Genomic DNA, 19,570 nt, shown 5'->3' with positions numbered 1-19,570 from the left:
GCACAACATTGTTAAACTGGTGATGGTTTTGGCAACTAATTTATATTGCAAATTTTTCTACAACTCGCCAAATGTCGCCAAACTTGGTGATCATACGAGAACATTTTGGTCCAGTCCCTGTATACATTTTGGTTCCCTGATACATAACTGACCCTGTAAATGAATTCCTGTAAATCTTTCCTCTATGTGTAACTATAATCATATTCAGCTCCTATATATAACTTTAACCGTGCATGTGTTCCAGTAATTTTGAGAAATAGTTGGCACTAGACATTTCTCAGCAACCGGGAAAAACAATACAAGACCAGGGAGAGCATAAATTTCTCAGTTGTTTAGTTCAGCATGAGTTCAGAGGATTGAGAGATCGCCATAGGAGCTCTGCCTCTTTAGATGCGCTTTGCATCTAACTGTGTTTAATGATCTGAGTTGTTTGAAGTGTAATTACTGATTGTACTCTGCGATACTGTGAAGAACTGTATGAGTATTTTTGTGGAAAGTTCCTAAACTGTTAAGTGTTTCTTTCCAGAAAATAAATTTTATCAAGCTATCATCGGCTCTGCGTGCATTCAATCTATTACAAACCTGTATGCAAGCAATACTATGTATGAAATATGGTAAGGTAAAACTATGCAATTTAAGAAAGTAATTAATTTATTTCATTTTGTTTTTCAAAGCTATTGACAAACTTAAACTGATCAATGTCCAGATGTAATTATGATGGGAATGAAATCTGAGTTATTCTTCCTTAATCAGCTGCAGGCATTTGAAGTGATTTTCTACTTCTTTGCATTATTTTTTGGTGTAGTTGAAGCTTTGGGCAATATTTCAGGAATCTTCTATTGAATGATAAGTCTGCAGCAGACTACAGCTGCATAAAATGTTTGCATTTCTTTATTTTTTTCAACAAACAAGAAAGTATTACCATACCACTTCTTATGGTAGTGATGCGATCGCACGTAATGCTTTGGATGCACAGTCTCACCGGTTTTGTGCGAAATCGTTTCAAATTGCATTTTACATACATTCTATAATAATATTTCTCTATTTGATGTAAATTTAATAATGGGACACAAAAATGAAGAAGGAGAGTTATTCAGAATAGTCACAACTGCATTTATTTCAGATGCTTCTTAATTTTTTTTATTTATTTTTTATTAACTCCACAGATGTAGTAATTAATAGCTGAAACATAATCATTTGCAGAAATGTCTTCATTAATGGAAGTTTTTACATTCTTGATTTCTTCATTGACAAGGGCTATTTCTTTTTAAAATGTTTCCTTTACAGCTTAAACTTTCTTGTTTATGATATGAACAATTTTCTATGCTACAGTGACCATGTTCTGCTTCATATCTGAAACAATGGAAGCACCATTACAGCATTTGCTTCTACTGAGATTTCATCACTGTCTTCATTTTAGTAAATGTGTTCATAATTATTCCAGATAGGCTTCCATTTTTCTAATAATAAATATTCAAAGAGATTCTGCTCCTGATGTCAATTGCTATGGGTTAACCAAACCCTCCTTAAATCACATATCACAATGTGGTGGAAAACCTGAAATTTTACTATAGCCTTATGCAATAAAAAGCTTTATAAATGAAGATGATCATCTCAAAAACAAATGGTAAGTAGTCAGAAAATTTTCCTTAGCACAAATCATAATTACAAAATTGCTCATACAGTAGAGGCTGAAAATCACTTAGCACAAATCATAATTAGCATTAGCACAAATCAGAATTACAAAATTGCTCATACAGTAAAGTCTTGAACATCATAATTACAAAATTGCTATGCAGTAAAGGCTGAAAATCACTGATATAATTTCAGAACACATCAATCTAATTGACTAATTCCCTTTAGCCTGGCTCCCCACTGCTTCCTTTTTATACCAAAACACAAACAGCATTACTAAAACCTTTTAGAAAAACCAGCTGAAGAGTTTGAAAAATGTGTTTCCTGGAAACTTTTAGAATTCTGTCAATTTAGCAAGAAATTATTACCATCTAATAGGGGTCAGAAAGCTGTTTTTTCCTAAAGCTACTCTCATAAAATCAATTTCTGTTTATTAAGAATAACAAGTACTACAGAAAAATAAAGGATAATTAAAGAGATAAAATTAAGTGGACATGCATAAATAAATAAATATAAATCAAAATACAAAATAAATAAATAAAAAAAAGATTGCTCAATGCAATATCAAAAAATGAATATTTCATAAATTTTAATATTTACATTCTCTCACTGCAGTAAAATATTGAAATAATTGTTTTGAAAAATACTTGCATATATATATTTCAGGTGGAAGACTTACTAAAATACGGTCAAATGCTGAAGGACTGCCTCCTCGCTGCACATGCCCAAGAACAGTGATACGTGTATCTTGCTGTAACTTATCTTCAATAACCTGGTAAAAATATAGTTTTTGATTTTAACCAACAATATATATAATTTAAAATTCTAAAATTTATGAATTCAATTAAAAAATTAACTTACTTTTTTAACTTGCTCAGCAGATATAGGATTGCCATCTTTATCCTGTGCACCTTCAGCAACAAGAATGATATTTAATCTCTGACCATTATCACGTTCCTAGAAAATTACATTTATTTTACATAATGACATATTTTGCAATGGAAAACATGTTTATCTGGCTCAGAGGTATATGCTGAGTTGGACTATTTTTATTTTCAGATACAAAGACATTGTTTGACAAAGATTACATTACTCAAAATATAACAAACCTAATGTAACTTAAAATGTATAAATGAAAAACAATTAGAAACTTCGTGAATTTTATAGACAGTAAACCAAACATACTGTACTATAAACGTCCTGGCAGATACAACAATTTTATACATAGATATTAAAGGTTTGGGTTATGGATTGATTATATAATTAATAAAAAGCAAAACAGAGCTAGTAACCTAATAATGAAGTTTTCTCAAACTTAAACTCTTAAATTTTTCTGGGGTGTGTGAATCTGCTCATCAAGAAATACATAACAATGAAAAAATTAGTTTTCAGTACAATGTAGATAAACAGTGATAAAATTGTAACAAATAATGCGATTTGCCAAGCTAAACAAATCACATAACCAAAATATTACTAAAAAAAGTGAGACAAGGTAATTACAGAATTCTGTCTATTTAGGAAATACAATAAACAAAGGAAATAATAATTTGCAATTAATACTGATAGTAGGAATAATCATATACAGTCGATTCCGGTTAATCGGACCACATCGGGAAACGATCGTTTTAGTCCTAATAACCGGCTGGTCCGATTAAACGAACATGTCTTATGTTGTAAGATGGGACATGCTATATGTAGCAAACAGTAAATGTACATGTAAATCATGTACTAAAATGTAATTATGAACTTTATGGTGTGGTACACACTATGACGAACATACATGTACAAACACAAAATACAGTCAAACTTTTTTCATTGAGAAAATTAATTTAGAAACAAATTCTAAGAAACAATCTCCATGATACTCATCATGTGAAGCACAATAAAAACAATTTCTTACCAAGTTCCAGTCAACATTTGAAGAACTTATACAATGTGATCTGACGCGTTCTTTTGATGGATTGCATGTGAACGAAATTGCCACAAACATCTAACGCAGCAATGGGACCACCTTCATTTCCCTCCTGCATGAAATACCGAAGCAAAGTTTCAATGCATTTCCTCACATCCTGTGTTGTCACTTGCACCAACTTATTAGTGGCATCATCATCATCACTTTCTTGGTCTTCGGATGCTGTCGTGTGTTTTGCTGCAACTCAAGCAACGATTGCAGCAGCGTAATCTTCATTTTCATCGTAGCATTGAAGCTTGTAGTCAATGGAAAAAAATTCTTCACAATTTTGTACCTGCTGAAGTTCCACATCTAAATCATCATTTTCACTTTTAATGAGCATGTCCACATCCATCTCCAAAACCAAGTGCTTAAAGCCACAGTGAGAAAAACAGTTCTGAATTGTCTCACTGCTCACTTTTCGCCAGCTGTCGGCCACAAATGTAACTGCTTGTAACACGTTGACCTTTGCACTGACCCTGCTGGCTTTTGACGATAAGGTCAGCAAACTTTCTTTAATTGCTTCTAGGATGTAATTAACCAACCTTGCACGATAAAGGGTCTTCATAGTTTTGATGATGCCCATGTCCATTGGCTGGACCAAAGCTGTGGCCTTTGGAGGTAGAAATTCCAGTTGGACGTTCATCAAGCAATCTAAACGAGGATGTGCTGCACAATTGTCGAGAAGAAGCAGCACTTTTCTCGACTGGCGTCGATAGCTCTCTGTCCCAATCCTTCAGCCATTCTTTAAAAAGTCCAGAGGTCATCCAGGAAATTTTGTTCAAACATTTGCCACTGTAATTAAAGGCTCTACATTTATTAATGTTTTGGGATTATTTATAAAATACTAGCAGGTAAGTTTTTTATTATGTATTTCTAGATGTGTAGATTCATATATAATTTTCAGAAAAACTGAAAGTTGTGATACCATCTTAAGTTCTATCTAAGTATTGATCAAAAACATCCTGTGGATGGCATTTGAGTGGAATGTACCCTTTTTTTCCTTACCATGAACTTGCATGGATGATCTTTGGCGGAACAGGTTCTAGGTAGCTTCGTGCCGCAAAGACTCTATATCACCTTTCCTTATTCAGGATTCAAGTTTAAGCATATCTGTGTATCTATTGATCAGTGATAATCTGAGATGGCTCTAAAATTTTGGCATATTATAACTACAGAAAGTGGTTATTAAATGCCTGCATACTTGTTCCTTTAGTAAATTATAATTGATGAGTCTGCAACTTGGCTTAGACTCACAGCATAGAGAAAATGTTTTGCGAGTAACTTGTGATAATGTCTAAATCTCCCAAGTTAGTAAAAGTACCCTTAGTATGAAATAAAGTATTTAGTTTACAGCTGTAAGAATCTTAAGTGTTACTTCTCTTGAGGAGTTACAACAAATAAATGTGTGTCATTGACAGGATTGGAGTGACAACCAAATAAGCATGGTATGATTTTAATTTAAACGTTAAATATTTGTGCATATAGTTTCTCATGAGCTTTGATATTTTATTATGGATACTTTACAACATAAAACAAAATTTATGTTACAAAGGTACAATATAAGACTTTACAGAGCAGCATTGCACAAATTTACATTACAGTGCATACACTTGCACTTCTATTTCTTAAAAAATTCAAATGTTTAAGAACAACTTCAGCTAAGCATAAACTGGGAGACAATTATTCCTACAATTTTTATTATAGTTAAGGATCTGGAATTTTTGCAATTACAAAATAGATGAAAATAAATGTGAATTTACTGGTACTAGCGATTAAATGTCAAATATTCTTGTGATCTTTTTGAATGAAAATAGGTTCCTGGTTTTCCATCTACAAGTCATTACTTGCTGCCTTTTTTTTGAGTGAATATGCAGGTGGAATATAAAATATCTGGCAAAAATGTAAAGCAGACAGATGAAACTCAAATAAGCAGAAATTGTAATTAAATGTGTTTGCAGAAATAACACATGAAAGTACAGGCACATAAGGAAGATATAAACAACAGAAAAGTAAGGACAGATAACTCCAAAAGAAACATTTCCAACAGATGCACGGAAGTGCAATGACAAACAGTAACCCAAGATTTGCAGCAGTAGCTCTTGGATTGGCTTAAGTTAGCAAAGATATCAGGTATTTCATTGTTTAGTCATCATTGATTTGTCCTTCCAATTAATTAGAACATGAATTTGAATCATTATTGTCCATCCTCCTGGCACAAACAAAAATACTTTTCTAATATTTTGACCATTTGGCCTAGGCTACTTCCCTTCGCTAAAATTATTATTTTACTGCTTATCAACTTTCCTTTTACATTTTTCTTACAATTTGGAAGATAATAATTTTAGTATTTAATGTCACTGAATTACAATATATATATGTACAAACACATACACATACAGATAATATAAACTATGATTAATGCTAATTCAAATTTTTAGGAACTGAAGCTGAAGGCATATAGAGGTACAATGTTCTTAGGAAAAGCTTTGTCAGATAATTAAGGCAGAAAACAGGGATAAAAATGCTTTTGAATAATACTGTTATAGAATAAAAATCTAGAGAGTGAGGATTTTGAGGGTACTTCTGTGGAAGAATGGTTGAGCCCTATTACGAACAGGGATGAAGAATGTAAGAAACGACACAGAACAGCAAAGGAAAGAAGAAAATAAAGAACAAAAATGGAAAACACAAACTGGAAAACTGAAGAAGGAAAGAAATCACAGAAACTGCAAAATCAAGAATGAGAAAGGAAATGGAAAGTGTAGCTTCAATTACAAAACTTCAGGAAAGAAAATGAAAAATTATATTTACTTAATTTTATACTTTATTTTTCTTGATGGAAATTATCAATTTTATTGCCAAGGATCTATTGTTTTACTTGCACTAACAGAATGTTTATAATTTCTTAGCTTTTTGAACCCATGATGATCGCAAATGATTTTTTAAATTTCATTTTACTGAGAGATCATTCTCATACTGCTACAGTAATTTAAATGTAAAACAGCTGCTTCACAGTATTGCTTCTGACATGTAAGATTCCACTGATTGCATGCTCAATAAAATGCTAAATTTTAAAATTAGTTTTATATTGATACTTAATTTTTTAGGTTTTCATTTTATGCAAATTCTCCATTTTTAAAAAGGTAAAAATCTCATTCATCCAATTCTTGGCATGGCTTCGGGCAATTTTGGAAAATTAAAAACTCTTTAATTATTAAAGAGTTAAACTGTTTAAAAACTAAAAAACTTAACGTTTGCAGAGCCATGTAAGATCAGTGGCGAGAGCCCAGTACTAATCAGTAAGTGAATGGGATGCACTCGGTCCACACCGAGTCTCCATTCCTCTGCCCGAACAAAGCGGCAGTCAATTGTTAATTGTTCCTTACTCACTCTTTGCCCGTTTAAGTGGCATTATTGTGCTTGAAAGAAAATGAAAGTTGTTAAGTTTCTCAACTTGACTTTTATGAATTAATATACAGTCCACAACTACCAGTTGCTATCATCATTTTGATCCTAACCAACCCGAAGAAAGAACAGCAACTATGGATAATATAATATCTCTGAACAGGCAACACAAAACTTTTGTCTAAAAGTCACAAAACTGGAACACTCTCTACATGACTTTATCGAAAATGAAGAAAGTGAATCATTTTTAGAAGTGATATTGCAATCGTTATCAGGAATAAAGCGATCCTTGGCTGAATTAAAACAGCGGTACTTCAGTCTACCAGCAGAGGTCTCCATAGAGGAATCTTGTGAAATTATTGAAGAAAAAGAGGATGATCTGGAGTAAATGGAGGTAAGTCTCAAATACCTCCTTTCAAAATTAAAATCAAAACTTAATGCATTACCAGTACATAATAATACTGTTGAAAATATTAATGTTAAATTGCCTGAAATACCTTTACCTCAATTCTCTGGAAAATATGAAGAATTTCATGATTTTAAATGCCAGTTTATATCCTTAAATGCTAAAAATAAGAAATTAACTGAAACACAAAAACTTTATAATTTAAAAGCTGCTCTTAAAGGAGATGCAAAAAATATCGAGAATTGTGAAGACACATACCAATCACTGTTTCAAGCCTTAGAATTACGTTACGAAAACAAACGAGCGATAGTTGACAGTCACATACAAAATATTTTGAACCAAGAAAGAATTCAGCAAGAATCATCCAAGGAACTTTGCCGATTATTAGATCATACCAAACGCAATCTACGCACCTTAAAAACGTTAGAGTACAATCTTGATAGGCTACCTAATGCAATTTTTAATAAATATTCTCCTTCAGAAAACTGACAAGGAAACGCGAAAGCAATTTGAACTTACCATAAAATTCAAAGACGTTCCATTACTCGATGAATTTTTAAGTTTTCTTGAAAATCGAACTTTGGTGCTAGAAAGCATTCATAAAAATATGCCTATCAAATTTCCTCCTAAACTCAGTATTGGTGCAAAAACCAAAGGGTTTTGTTATAAATTCAATTAATTCCAACTCAAAAAAAATGTATCCACTGTAAAGGAAACCATACCTTCTTTAAATGTAGGGTATTCAAACAAATGAATGTTGAAAATAGGCTCATTATCGTCAAAAATTAAAAATTACGTGCGAATTGTCTAAAAACTCATTCCGGAGAATGGAATTCATTCAAACTTTTCATGCAGCCGCTGCTCCCGAAAACCATTCCCTTCTCCATAGGGACAATGACACTCAGTGCCCAACTGACACTCCCTGCCTTCCATCAAACCAAGGGAGAACAAACCCCTCCAAAGAAGCTTCGGGTGACAATATACAACAAGCAGTACATAGTTTTGCATCTACATCTGGGGCGGGAAACTCTGTCTTACTGAGTACAGTGGTTATTTATGTGACGCATGTGTTCGGGCAGCGCTGCAGTATAAGGGCCTTACTGGACTGCGGCTCGCAAATGAACCTCATCACCAAAGAATGCACAGAATTTTTGGGCTTGAAAAGTAAACCCATCTGAACGCACATTTCGGGAATAAGTGGATCAGCTCATTCAATCAAAGCGAAGATTTTCGCCCATACTTTGAATGAAAGAGACCTTTTCTCCCAATTTAGAATTATGTATTATTCCAAAAATAACAGATGTAATTCCTTCAACAAAACTGGATATTTCTAATCTAACGATACCGCATGACATTAAATTAGCAGACCCTAACTTCTATACATCTAGTAAAATCAATATATTGATAGGAAATGAACTATTCTTTAACATCTTGAAGGAAGGTAGAGTTCAAGCGCTGAATGGAAACATAATATTTCAAAACACAAAATTTGGTTATTTAATGACAGGGGTACTACCTACTGTAATAATCAATCCTACTGTTATTTGATAACGGAACCAAGTCTTGATAATGCAATTAAGAAGTTTTCCGATTTAGAATCCTTCCCAGGAGATGGTAAAGAAGTCGTAAAGAATGAAGAAGAAATATTTTGCAAAAAGCATTTTAATGAAACGTACTCATGTGATGAAACAGGCAGATACATAGTAAAATTACCTATGAAGAATGATGCAACTTCAATGCTGGGTTCATCTAAAGAAATTGCTATTAAGAAACTGAACACAATTTGGAAGCGTCTTGATGCTAGTAAGATTATGGCTAATTTGTATAAGGAATTTTTCAACGAATATTTAAGCTTAAATCACATGGAATCTGTTATGTCCATAGATAACTGTAAAACTTGTTACTACATTCCCCATCAGTATATCGGCTGGAGAAAACTTCAACTCGATTAACAGTTGTTTTCGATGCATCATGTAAATCATCCAGTGGCTATTCGCTAAATTCAATTCTATTGAACGGAGGCACAATTCAAGAAGATCTTTTCTCTATAGCTTCCAGGTTTAGAAAACATCGGTTTGCCTTTAGTGCCGATATTAAGCAGATATATCGACAAATACATCATCGCAAAGAAATTTACAGCAAATTGTTTGGAAGCCAAGCTGCGAGGCCCTTGTTCAAGTGTATAGGTTACGTACGGTTACATACGGCACTACTAGCGCACCATTCTTAGTCATAAGAACCTTAAAGGCATTGGCAGATGATGAACAAGGCCATTTTCCCAGGGCGGCTGCTGTCACATCTACGGATTTTTATATAGATGATGTCCTGACAGAAGGAAATACTTTAGAAGAAGCAAAAAAGCTTCAGTCTGAATTAGTACAAATGTTTCATCGTGGAGGTATGGAGCTACATAAATGGGTGTCCAATCATCTTGTGCTACTGTATGATATTTTAACAAAGGAATATTCCTTTGAGTCTCAAGATAGTGTCGTGAAGACACTAGGAATGCTTTGGAAACCGAAGGATGATCACTTGACTTTCAAAACAGCTGCGGACAATCAAGATAGTTTTACTAAACATCAGATGTTATCTGAAATAGCTAAGCTTTTTGATTCCTTGGGTCTTATTGGACCCATAGTAATGAGGGCAAAAATATTCATGCAAAGACATGCTGAAACTGGACTGGAATGAGGAATTACCTCTCAAGGAATTGTGTGAATGGAAAAAATTCCTTTCCCAGCTTTAGTTAATCGATCAACTGAATATTCGCAGACATATTTTAACTGAACATTCCGTTAGAACTGAGATTCATGGGTTCTCGGACGCTTCGTAAAAGGCTTAACGTGCGGCTATTTACATCCATTGTACTACTACTGACGGAATGAATTATTCTAATCTTCTTTGTAGCAAATCTAGAGTTTCTCCTATAAAGCCTGTTACAATTCCACGTCTTGAATTGTGTGGAGTATTACTATGCAGAGTTGTGTCAAAGGTGATAACAGTGCTGCAACTAAGTATCGATGATGTTTATTTGTGGTGTGATTCTACTATTGTGCTAGCATGGATAAACACGCCTGCGCACAAGCTCAAAAAACTTTTGTGAGCAATCGAAGTGCTGAAATTCAAATGTTGACTAAGCAATTTAAGTGGGGTCATGTTGCCTCAAAGGAAAATCCAGCGGACATAATATCTGGAGGAGCAGATACCAGTGAACTTTTGGACAATTCCTTGTGGTGGTCAGGTCCTCTTCGGATGAAGAGCATGAGAAAGAACTGAAACAATCATTCAATCCAGTTCTGACTTTGACAATGAATGAACATTTTATAGACTCTTTTCTAAAACTTTCCAATAATTTTCATAAGCTAATCAGAATTCTCAGTTTTATTTTCAAGTTTATCTTAAATTGTAAATCCCAGGATAAGATGCAGGGATATTGAACTCTAGATGAGATGAAAAAGGCTGAGGAGTTTCATATACAGCATGCCCAATTAACTGCCTTTAATTCGGAAATTACAGTTCTTCCGCAAGGTAAAAGCCTATTCCTGCACAAAGTAAGTTAAAAAGGTCTTGACCCTTTTCTAGATGAGAATTCTCTTTTAAGAGTTAGACGAAGATTAAAAAACTCAAACTCATTATTTGATTGTAAACACCAGTTAATTTTGCCTCCTATTCATAGAGTTACCGTATTGATTTTTGAATATTTTCATAAGAAGTACCTACATATTGGAGCACAGGGTTTACTTCATCAGGTGCATTTGAAATATTGGCCCATTCACAGCAAGGGCTTGGCTCGTAAGATAGTTCATGCTTGTGTGATTTGTTTTAAAAACAAACTAACTACAGCAAATCAAGTCAAGAGTAATCTTCCCACTGAGCGTATAACTCTGACTTCACCCTTTCTTAATTGTGGTGTTGACTTTTGCAGACCATTTCATGTACAATTCAAGGGTCAACACAAGAGCATTTTTCCTAAAATTTAGGTTGCTTTATTTATATGTTTATCCACAAAGACAATCCATTTGGAGATAGTATCAGACTTGACATCTGAAGCCTTTATAGCAGCTCTTAAGCGATTTTGTGCTAGAGGGAAAATCTCTTCCATCATTACAGATAATGCTAAACTTTAAGGGAGCTCATACAGAGTTCAAGCATTTACAAAAATTTATTAGAAACCCAAATGAAGCAGTATCCAGCTATTTCACCTCAGAAACTATAGTTTGGAAATTAATTTCCCCTAAATCACCGAATTTTGGTTTGTGGGAAGCGGGAGTTAAATCCTTTAAGTACCTTCTTAGAAGAACTATAGGAGGTACTAAGGTTACTATGGAAGAATTTCTTACAATCATTACTCAGATTGAAGGAATTTTAATTCGCGCCCATTAACCCCTATGTCTAATGATATTAATGAATTTGAAGTTTTAACGCCAAGACATTTTTTAGTTGACCGTCCAATCATGTCTGTACCAGAACCTGAACTTACTGAAATTACTGATAATAGGTTATCAAGGTGGCAGTGCACAACAAAGTTTGTTCAAATAATATGGAAGCATTGGCAAATAGATTACCCCAATCACTTGCAACAGCGCAATAAATGGCAGTTTCAGAAATCCAATGTAGAAACAGGTGCAATGGTTTTACTTAAGGATGAGAATCTGCCTCCTTGCCATTGGGCCTTAGGTAGAATTTTAGAGACAATCCCTGGTGCAGATTGTAAGGTACGTATAGCTAAAGTTAAAACTGCTTCAGGAATCTGCACTAGATCTATATCAAAGATATGTTTATTGCCAATGTAATATTCAAGTTTCTACTGACTTTATATATATTTGTGGAATCAGTTTATACATTAAAAGAATTTAATAATGATTATATATTTAAAGGATTTGTATGGCTTATTTTGAAATGTATGCATATTGTAACACTTTTTATGTCAACTTGTATATTGTTTGCATAATTACTATTTTCAATATTTAATACTCTTAAACTCCAACCTTCAACTTTAGATCTGTAGTAATCTGACAATTAGTTTTGTGATATAAATTTTGAACTATTGTAATTTGCCACCAATTTATTAATTGAAATTTTTGTATCAAATTTCAATGCCGGGCGGAATGTTCCGTCTCGGTTAAAATATTTCTGTCTATTTGTACTGGCTTAACGCTTGCAGCACCATGTAAGGTCAGTGGCAAGTGTCCAGTACTAATCAGTAAGCGATAGGGATGCACTCGGTCCACACCGAGTGTCCGTTCCTCTGCCCGAACAAAGCAGCAGTCAATTGTTAATTGTTCCTTACTCACTCTTTGCCCATTTAAGTGGCATTATTGTGCTTGAAAGAAAATGAATGTTGTTAAGTTTCTCAACTTGACTTTTATAAATTAACATACAGTCCACAACTACCAATTGCTATCATCAATGTAATTACAGTGTTTAAAATTGACCATTGTTAGCAGTTAAAGATTAGAAGTGACATTGCAGATACTCAAAAAGGACACAGATAACACTGCAGTTAACTTCATATTTTCTACATGATGCAGATCAGTACAAGATAGAAATGATGCTATGAAATTAAATGCTTTCTCCTGAATTATGCATGATTCTGATAATTTCATGATTCAGTTACAAATTTCTTCAGTGAGAATATAAAGATGGAAAAGGAAACAGCAATTTTTAAATTATATTTCAGTTACTTCCCACACTATCCAAATTTGACAACTAATCTACTTTTATTCATGTCCTACTCATCATAAAGGAAAGCTTGCAAAAGAAAGACACATACTGTTCCTACTTAAAGGAAGTGAAACTAGTAGTAGAGAAGGAAAGAACTGGATGGGGGGGGGGAGATATAGCAACCTTACAAAGAATACAGAATGGTAAAAATGAGAAGAAACTGTAGTAGTGTGGTTTTCGGCAACTTCAAAATAAAATGATTTCATATAAAACTTTCATTTACTTGAGAGATTAAGCAAATATTAATAACTACAAACCTGCTGAAGTTTTCTACAAAGTGTTTGAGGCCATTCTCTCTCAGGAGGCCATTCTGGGATGAAAACAAAGTCAGCTTCACTTGCTAAAGCTCCAACAAGAGCTAAATAGCTAAAAGTCAAAATAGAAACATAAAATTAAAAGCCTATTTTGAACATAAATTAAAGCTTAAAGAAATAAATAATGGTGACTTACCCACAGTGACGACCCATGACTTCTAATATAAATGTTCTCTGATGACTAAGGTAAAACAGTAAAATCTTATTAAGATAAAATAGTATAACACAATAATTTAGAGACATGAAAAGAAAGACATGCAGCAGATACTCATACATATCAAATCAACATCATATCACATTGATGTTATGAATAAGATACTACTGCTGATAAACACACTAAAGGCAGTGATAGGTACACCTATTATTCTGTAATTTCATGCACACATTTCACAGAAAAGAAGATCCAGATGACATTTTCTTTAAGGGAGATGACATTTTCTTTAAGTATAAGAATAAAAAGATTATGCTATTAAAGTTAGGTTTAAAAAAGTTAAATTAGTTAATTTGCTAACATAGACCAACATACTTTTGCTTTACTTAAATTTTTGGTTTAATTGTAATTGGATAATAATCCAGTTTTAATTTTATTGTAACATTAATATGCACAATGTATTCTGTAAGAGTCATACACCAGGAAGTACATTTGAAATGATCTATTTCAGATATGACATGCTTCCTATTAAATAAATAATTAACCACACTAAATAATAGTTAAGTATATCAATGCAAATACAATCTAACTTTACATAAATCAGAAAAGGTAAGAGAACAAATTTTTAAATTTAAAATCTGGATAATGGCTTAAGCGTGCAAATAAGGACAGAATACTACAACAACATTGAATAGAAGGTTGAAATTCTTTTTAATGACAGGCAAATAGAAATAGAAATATACATTGTGTCTACAAAAGTCCTTGTTTATTTGATTGTGAACACATGCTTCCACTAATAAAAATGCTTTCCATGATAGAAATTTTGTTTTGGTATTTTTTAATTTAAAGAAATGAGTTAAGTAAAAATTATGAGATTACTTTTCATATGTTCCTCTGGTTCTAGCCCTATAAAATGAAGTTAATTGTCCTTCAACAACATGCAGTGTTTTACATTAAGAATTTCTGAAATAAATTTTCTCTTCGCAACTTCCTGATGCACTCCGATGCTTCATTTAGTACAATTTCCATTCTGTCACACAAAATGAATGTTTTAAAGGAGAAGAAACACAGATAGAAAGAAAATCTCTTCCCACTAGTACCATGTAGATTTAATTTTAATTTAACTAAGAAAACCATATTTTCCCAGTCTTCTAGATACCAATTGGCATGTTCTTTCTTTCATAATAAGCCTACTTAAATTTTTTACGTCTATCATCCCAAGCTGAAAGGTGGCACCTCTATTTCTACAGAATAGAAGCAAATTTGAATGAAAATAATGAACTGACATAGCTTTCAGCTTAACCAAAGCTCCACAATACAAACTGAAACATGCATGCTAGTTCAAGTGCTGTAATTCATTATAATCTAATCCAAAGCATAAGTGACACTGCAAACAATACAGCCTGCAACATCAGCATATTATTGATAAAACATTTTGAGATATGTACCTGGTATGGTCTTGCCGCATTCTTACACTATACCATAAGACCATTAGGGCCTGATTAATGACCTGGAGTCTACTAAGCCTTACATCAACACAGCTGCATCTTTTTCATATTACTCTGCAACATCCTCGACAGACAAGCTCTTGATAACAAAGCTGAGATGAATGAGAGACAGACTTATTTTCTTCTGCACTGGTTCACTATGGTTGGTTTCAGAAATGTATGAGGATGATTTCGAGATCTGCCACGGTACTGGCAGTAGATCGATATGGATAGTATCGAATTTTTGGAACGAGCAACTTTTGATCTTCTATAAAATAAACATTTATAGTACGAGAATTAGACAGTCAAAACTTCTACAGACAATTTTATTATAATGTGCTATTATACTCTATTTTGTTTACAATATACACTAAAAATGTTAACCAACCCTCTGGTTGCTCATTCTGCAATTTCCATGAGCAAATCAAATGTAGCAAAATTTGCTCACCCCACGATTTTCACGGGCATTTGTTTCTCTTCCTTTATTGAGGAGCATATCTCACTCCCTCACTGTTTGACCAGTGCAATAAATTATATACAGTATTAGACATTTAATTTAGGTTTTGACCAATAGATGTTAGTTGTCCACTAAATTGCAGCATTTGGGGGTACTTGGTATTTACTGCTCTAACTTCACTATGTTTGCCCCCCTTTCTCTAATCAGAAATGGCTGCTGGAAAATGTTCAGTGATTGACAAAGTATATATTCTTGATGATTTTTCAGATTCTAAAAGGGATTTTAGTTTTGATGGACTTTGGACTTTGCCTTGAACCCTGTTTCAAACTCTATCATACTAAACTATATTTCTAAAGAATGTTTCCCTCAGTGCATTATATTTTCTTACGCTTTATACATTTGACTCTTTTATATACTGTGATTAATAGAAATTAACTGTAATTCAATTTAAATTTATTAATTTTTTTGTAATAACATCTGAAATTGGTTTTTCTGACAGCTTAGTTTCTCATGATAAAAATCTACATAAAAATCCTTTCTAGTTTTCAATTCTCCAATATATATAGATTTAAAATTTTGGAAAAAAGAAAACTAAAAAATTTTGAGGAGATTTTGGTCCACAAATTGAGCAGGCAGAGGTTTAAGCATGAATAAAAGTTGGCTTCATAAATGAAAAGTATTGTAAAGAATTTCAAGAAGTTCACGAAACAATATAAACAGAACTGGCTACTCAGCTAACTTTGTGCAATTCTTTCCTTAAGAAGTAAAAAACAGCAGAACTGAACCAAGTTTTACTAAGAACAAATAGTAATGACCACACAACTGTAATGGAAAAATTTGAAAATCAAAAGGACTCAGGGCACTCACAGTTATATCGTCAGTACTTATAAAATGTGGTTCAAAGAGAAAAAAAACTAAAAACTATTAGAAAAGGTTTGTTTGGACATCGCTTATCATACACAAGTTATCTCATCTGGAATTACACAGAAACTGAATTACTGTTGCCCAACTTAGATATAATCCTGATGACAGAAGTAATATAGAATAACACACAGCAAAGAGCATAAAAAAGAAGGTTAAACTCATGCTACAACTTTTCCAAAAAGTGGTCCATGTCTTGTCGCTTCATTTATAGAAGGCACTGATTCACCTTACCATAGTATATTACATAGGTAACAATACTGGTAATATTGATTTAACATATATTTTCATTATGAATAAGACATCTAACAGAACCTGCTTCATCCCTTGATGCAACATTTGCTACAGAATTTTAAGGTGCAAGAATAAAAGCTGGGAAATAAATAATCCAAGCCTATTTAGAACTCCAGTGCTAAGCAACATTTATATAATGCCTAAACCCAATTATACTTACTGTATGCTTATAAAAAATAATAAATTGAAAATTAATATGCACAACTCTGTTATATATGTTGACTCATCAAACATAGATAAATTACTGTTTATTTATAAGATTAAATTAGATTACTTATACATAAGATAGACAGTGATGCTACATGGTTGGCGGCAAGTGACGAGAGTGTGACGCAGCACAAATACCGTGCACTTGCCTACCTAGTCAGGTTAGAGGCACTGCCATCTATCGGCAAGCAAAGTAATTAATATCTAACATGCCTTTTTTATTTATAGAACAAGACTAGTGCATGTTACTAACTTAGTACAATAAATATTTTACATCATTACTTATTTAGCAGTTAACTTAAGAAAACAATTTGACATTAAATTATCATTTAACAGTTGACTTTAGAGAACATAGCAAAATTACTACCTGGATGACTCACTTAAATCTTTAAAATTGTGACTTACTAATTAAACTGATATTTTAGAGTTCTGAACAGTTCATTAAATTCCATAGTTAGTCTATAAATAAAGTATAATTTTTTTGGCATCAATTAAGTTCTCCCTAATTGTCTCTATATCAAAGAGGTTTTATTTTATTTCTACTTGATTGTCTTAACATTGGTTCAGTTGATACATTTAATGGAATTTGAGAATGTTTAGTAGAATCACTTTCCTGTTCCTTGGGTGGATCCTGCTTATCATTATCTACAAGAACAGGTTGATCCAGTGTTGATTGATCAAGTCCAAACAAAGCTACCGTTGTTCTGTTCCACTCTGTCATTTCACACATAGACTTGTCTTTACGAATGGGATGTCGGTTTCTCCTATACACAGTTCCATGATTCGCTTTTATGACATGAGATCTTGGTTGAGGATCTGTCTTCATGATCATACCCTATTTACAAGGCTCTAATTTTCCATTTGAACCACATTTTATCATTTTCATCAAGTTTTGGAAGCTGGGTTGAGTGTTTATTGGCATATTTCTTTTGCACCATCTGCCTTTTTTTCTAAGGCTCTACTTGCACCTTTTATTTGAAATTTTGGTTGCAATGCTTTAGGATGTGATGGCAGAAAAGATTTCAGTCTTCTTCCCATTAATAATTCAGCTGGGGATGGCAAATCTTTTGCAGGTTGAACTTTATAATCTAGCAAAACAATATACAAGTCTTTTCCTTCTTCCGCAGCTTTGCTCAGACTTCTTGAGAGTTTGGACAGGTCTTTCAATTTGCCCATTTGCTCTAGGAAAATGTGGTGATGTGATGTTATGCATAACACCCCATTCTTCAAGAAATTTCCGCAATGCTTCCGAGTTGTATGGTAGTCCATCATCAGTGATGAGCTTCTCTGGTATTCCATGTGTTGCAAAAATAGACTTCATAACAGCTTCAGCAGTTATACTTTTAAGTGGTTTCAGCTCTACATATTTTGAAAAGTAGTCTATCATTAACAGATATTGCTATCCTTTCAGGTAAAAGAAATCACACGCAACTTTTTGCCAGGGTCTCTCTGGTAGATCACAGTCTAAAAGAACTTCTTTCTGATTAGCCTGTTGATATTTCTGACATATCGCACATTTAGAAACATATTCTTCCACATCTTTGTTGATGTCAGTCCAGTAAAAATATTCTCTAGATTTACTAGAAACTATACCTTTGTGAGACACATGCAGTTTTTTCATAATTTCTTTCCTAAGAGATGCTGGCACAACTAGTCGTTGTCCTCGACAAATTATTCCATCCTTTGTTGTATAAAGCTCTTCTTTGCGCTGCCCGTAAGGTTGTACTGCTGGCCTTGTTTTCTTCTTTCTGGCCATCCATTTTTGATACGAAATAACACATCTTGCAATTCAGGGTCCTTTTCTGTCATTTTTACGATTTCCTGCCATTTTGTTGGAGAGACTTGTGTTATAGACTTACATTAACAGTAGGTTCTTGACTGAAGGTGTCATCAAAGGTGTCAACAGTTGACTGTGCTCTGGACAGGGCATCAGCTTTTAGCAGTTCTTTTCCTGGGACATATTCCAATTTCAAATCATACTTGTTCCTAGAAATCGCTGCAAGTCTTCTCGGCCTTTTGGTTCTGCAAACTTTTCAATCGCTTGGATCTTCTTTGGATCAGGTGCAACACCTTTATCAGACAGTACATGTCCTAAATAAGTCACAGAGGTCAGAGATAGCTGTGTCTTCTCGATGTTAAATTGTGGATGAGCACTTCTGGCTATCGAAAGTGTCTTCCGCAACAACTTGCAATGTTCTTCGACAGACGATGATCCTAGGGCTAAATCATCAAAATTAGGATTTATCTCGTTCTCATTGCTAAAAATCTCCTCCATGGCCCTTTGAATTTCCTCAGGTGCATTGTTCAGACGGAAAGGAAGAGAAAAAAATCTGAATCTTCCCCAGGGCATTGTAAATGTTGTCAAGTATGATGACTCCTCATCAAGCGGTAGTTGCCAAAAATCCATTCTTGGCATCCAAAATGGTAAATATTTTGCATCCTTGGAGTTTTGTCATAAGGGCTTCTGCCGTAGGAATTGGATAATGAGGTCTTTGAATAGCCTCATTAAGCTGCCTTGGATCTAGACAAATTCTCAATTTCTTTGGCATATTTATCATAACCATGTTGCTCACCCATTCTGTAGGCTCATTAACTTTCGCTATGATGCTAGTTTC

The 19,570-nt window shown here is 33.6% G+C and overlaps 1 protein-coding gene across 1 annotated transcript in view; it reads right to left on the bottom strand.

The window, feature by feature from the left end:
* The window catches only part of LOC118185622 (ATP-dependent 6-phosphofructokinase-like), a 116,680-nt gene that overhangs the window by 48,049 nt on the left and 49,061 nt on the right, over nucleotides 1–19,570 (bottom strand). Inside the window, exons 6-9 of the mRNA XM_035355510.2 lie at nucleotides 13,575–13,619; nucleotides 13,382–13,490; nucleotides 2,497–2,592; nucleotides 2,315–2,407 (exon numbers count right to left, since the gene is read on the bottom strand). Of these exons, the coding sequence (XP_035211401.1) occupies nucleotides 2,315–2,407; nucleotides 2,497–2,592; nucleotides 13,382–13,490; nucleotides 13,575–13,619 (343 nt within the window). The remainder of the gene's footprint in view (nucleotides 1–2,314; nucleotides 2,408–2,496; nucleotides 2,593–13,381; nucleotides 13,491–13,574; nucleotides 13,620–19,570) is intronic.

Source organism: Stegodyphus dumicola, chromosome X2, assembly GCF_044657685.1.
Source record: "Stegodyphus dumicola isolate Sdum_Otavi_A_Nest chromosome X2, ASM4465768v1".
In the NCBI taxonomy this organism is placed as follows: domain Eukaryota; kingdom Metazoa; phylum Arthropoda; class Arachnida; order Araneae; family Eresidae; genus Stegodyphus; species Stegodyphus dumicola.
The sequence above is the reverse complement of the archived record's forward strand: the minus strand, read 5'-3'. Positions and strand labels throughout refer to the sequence as shown.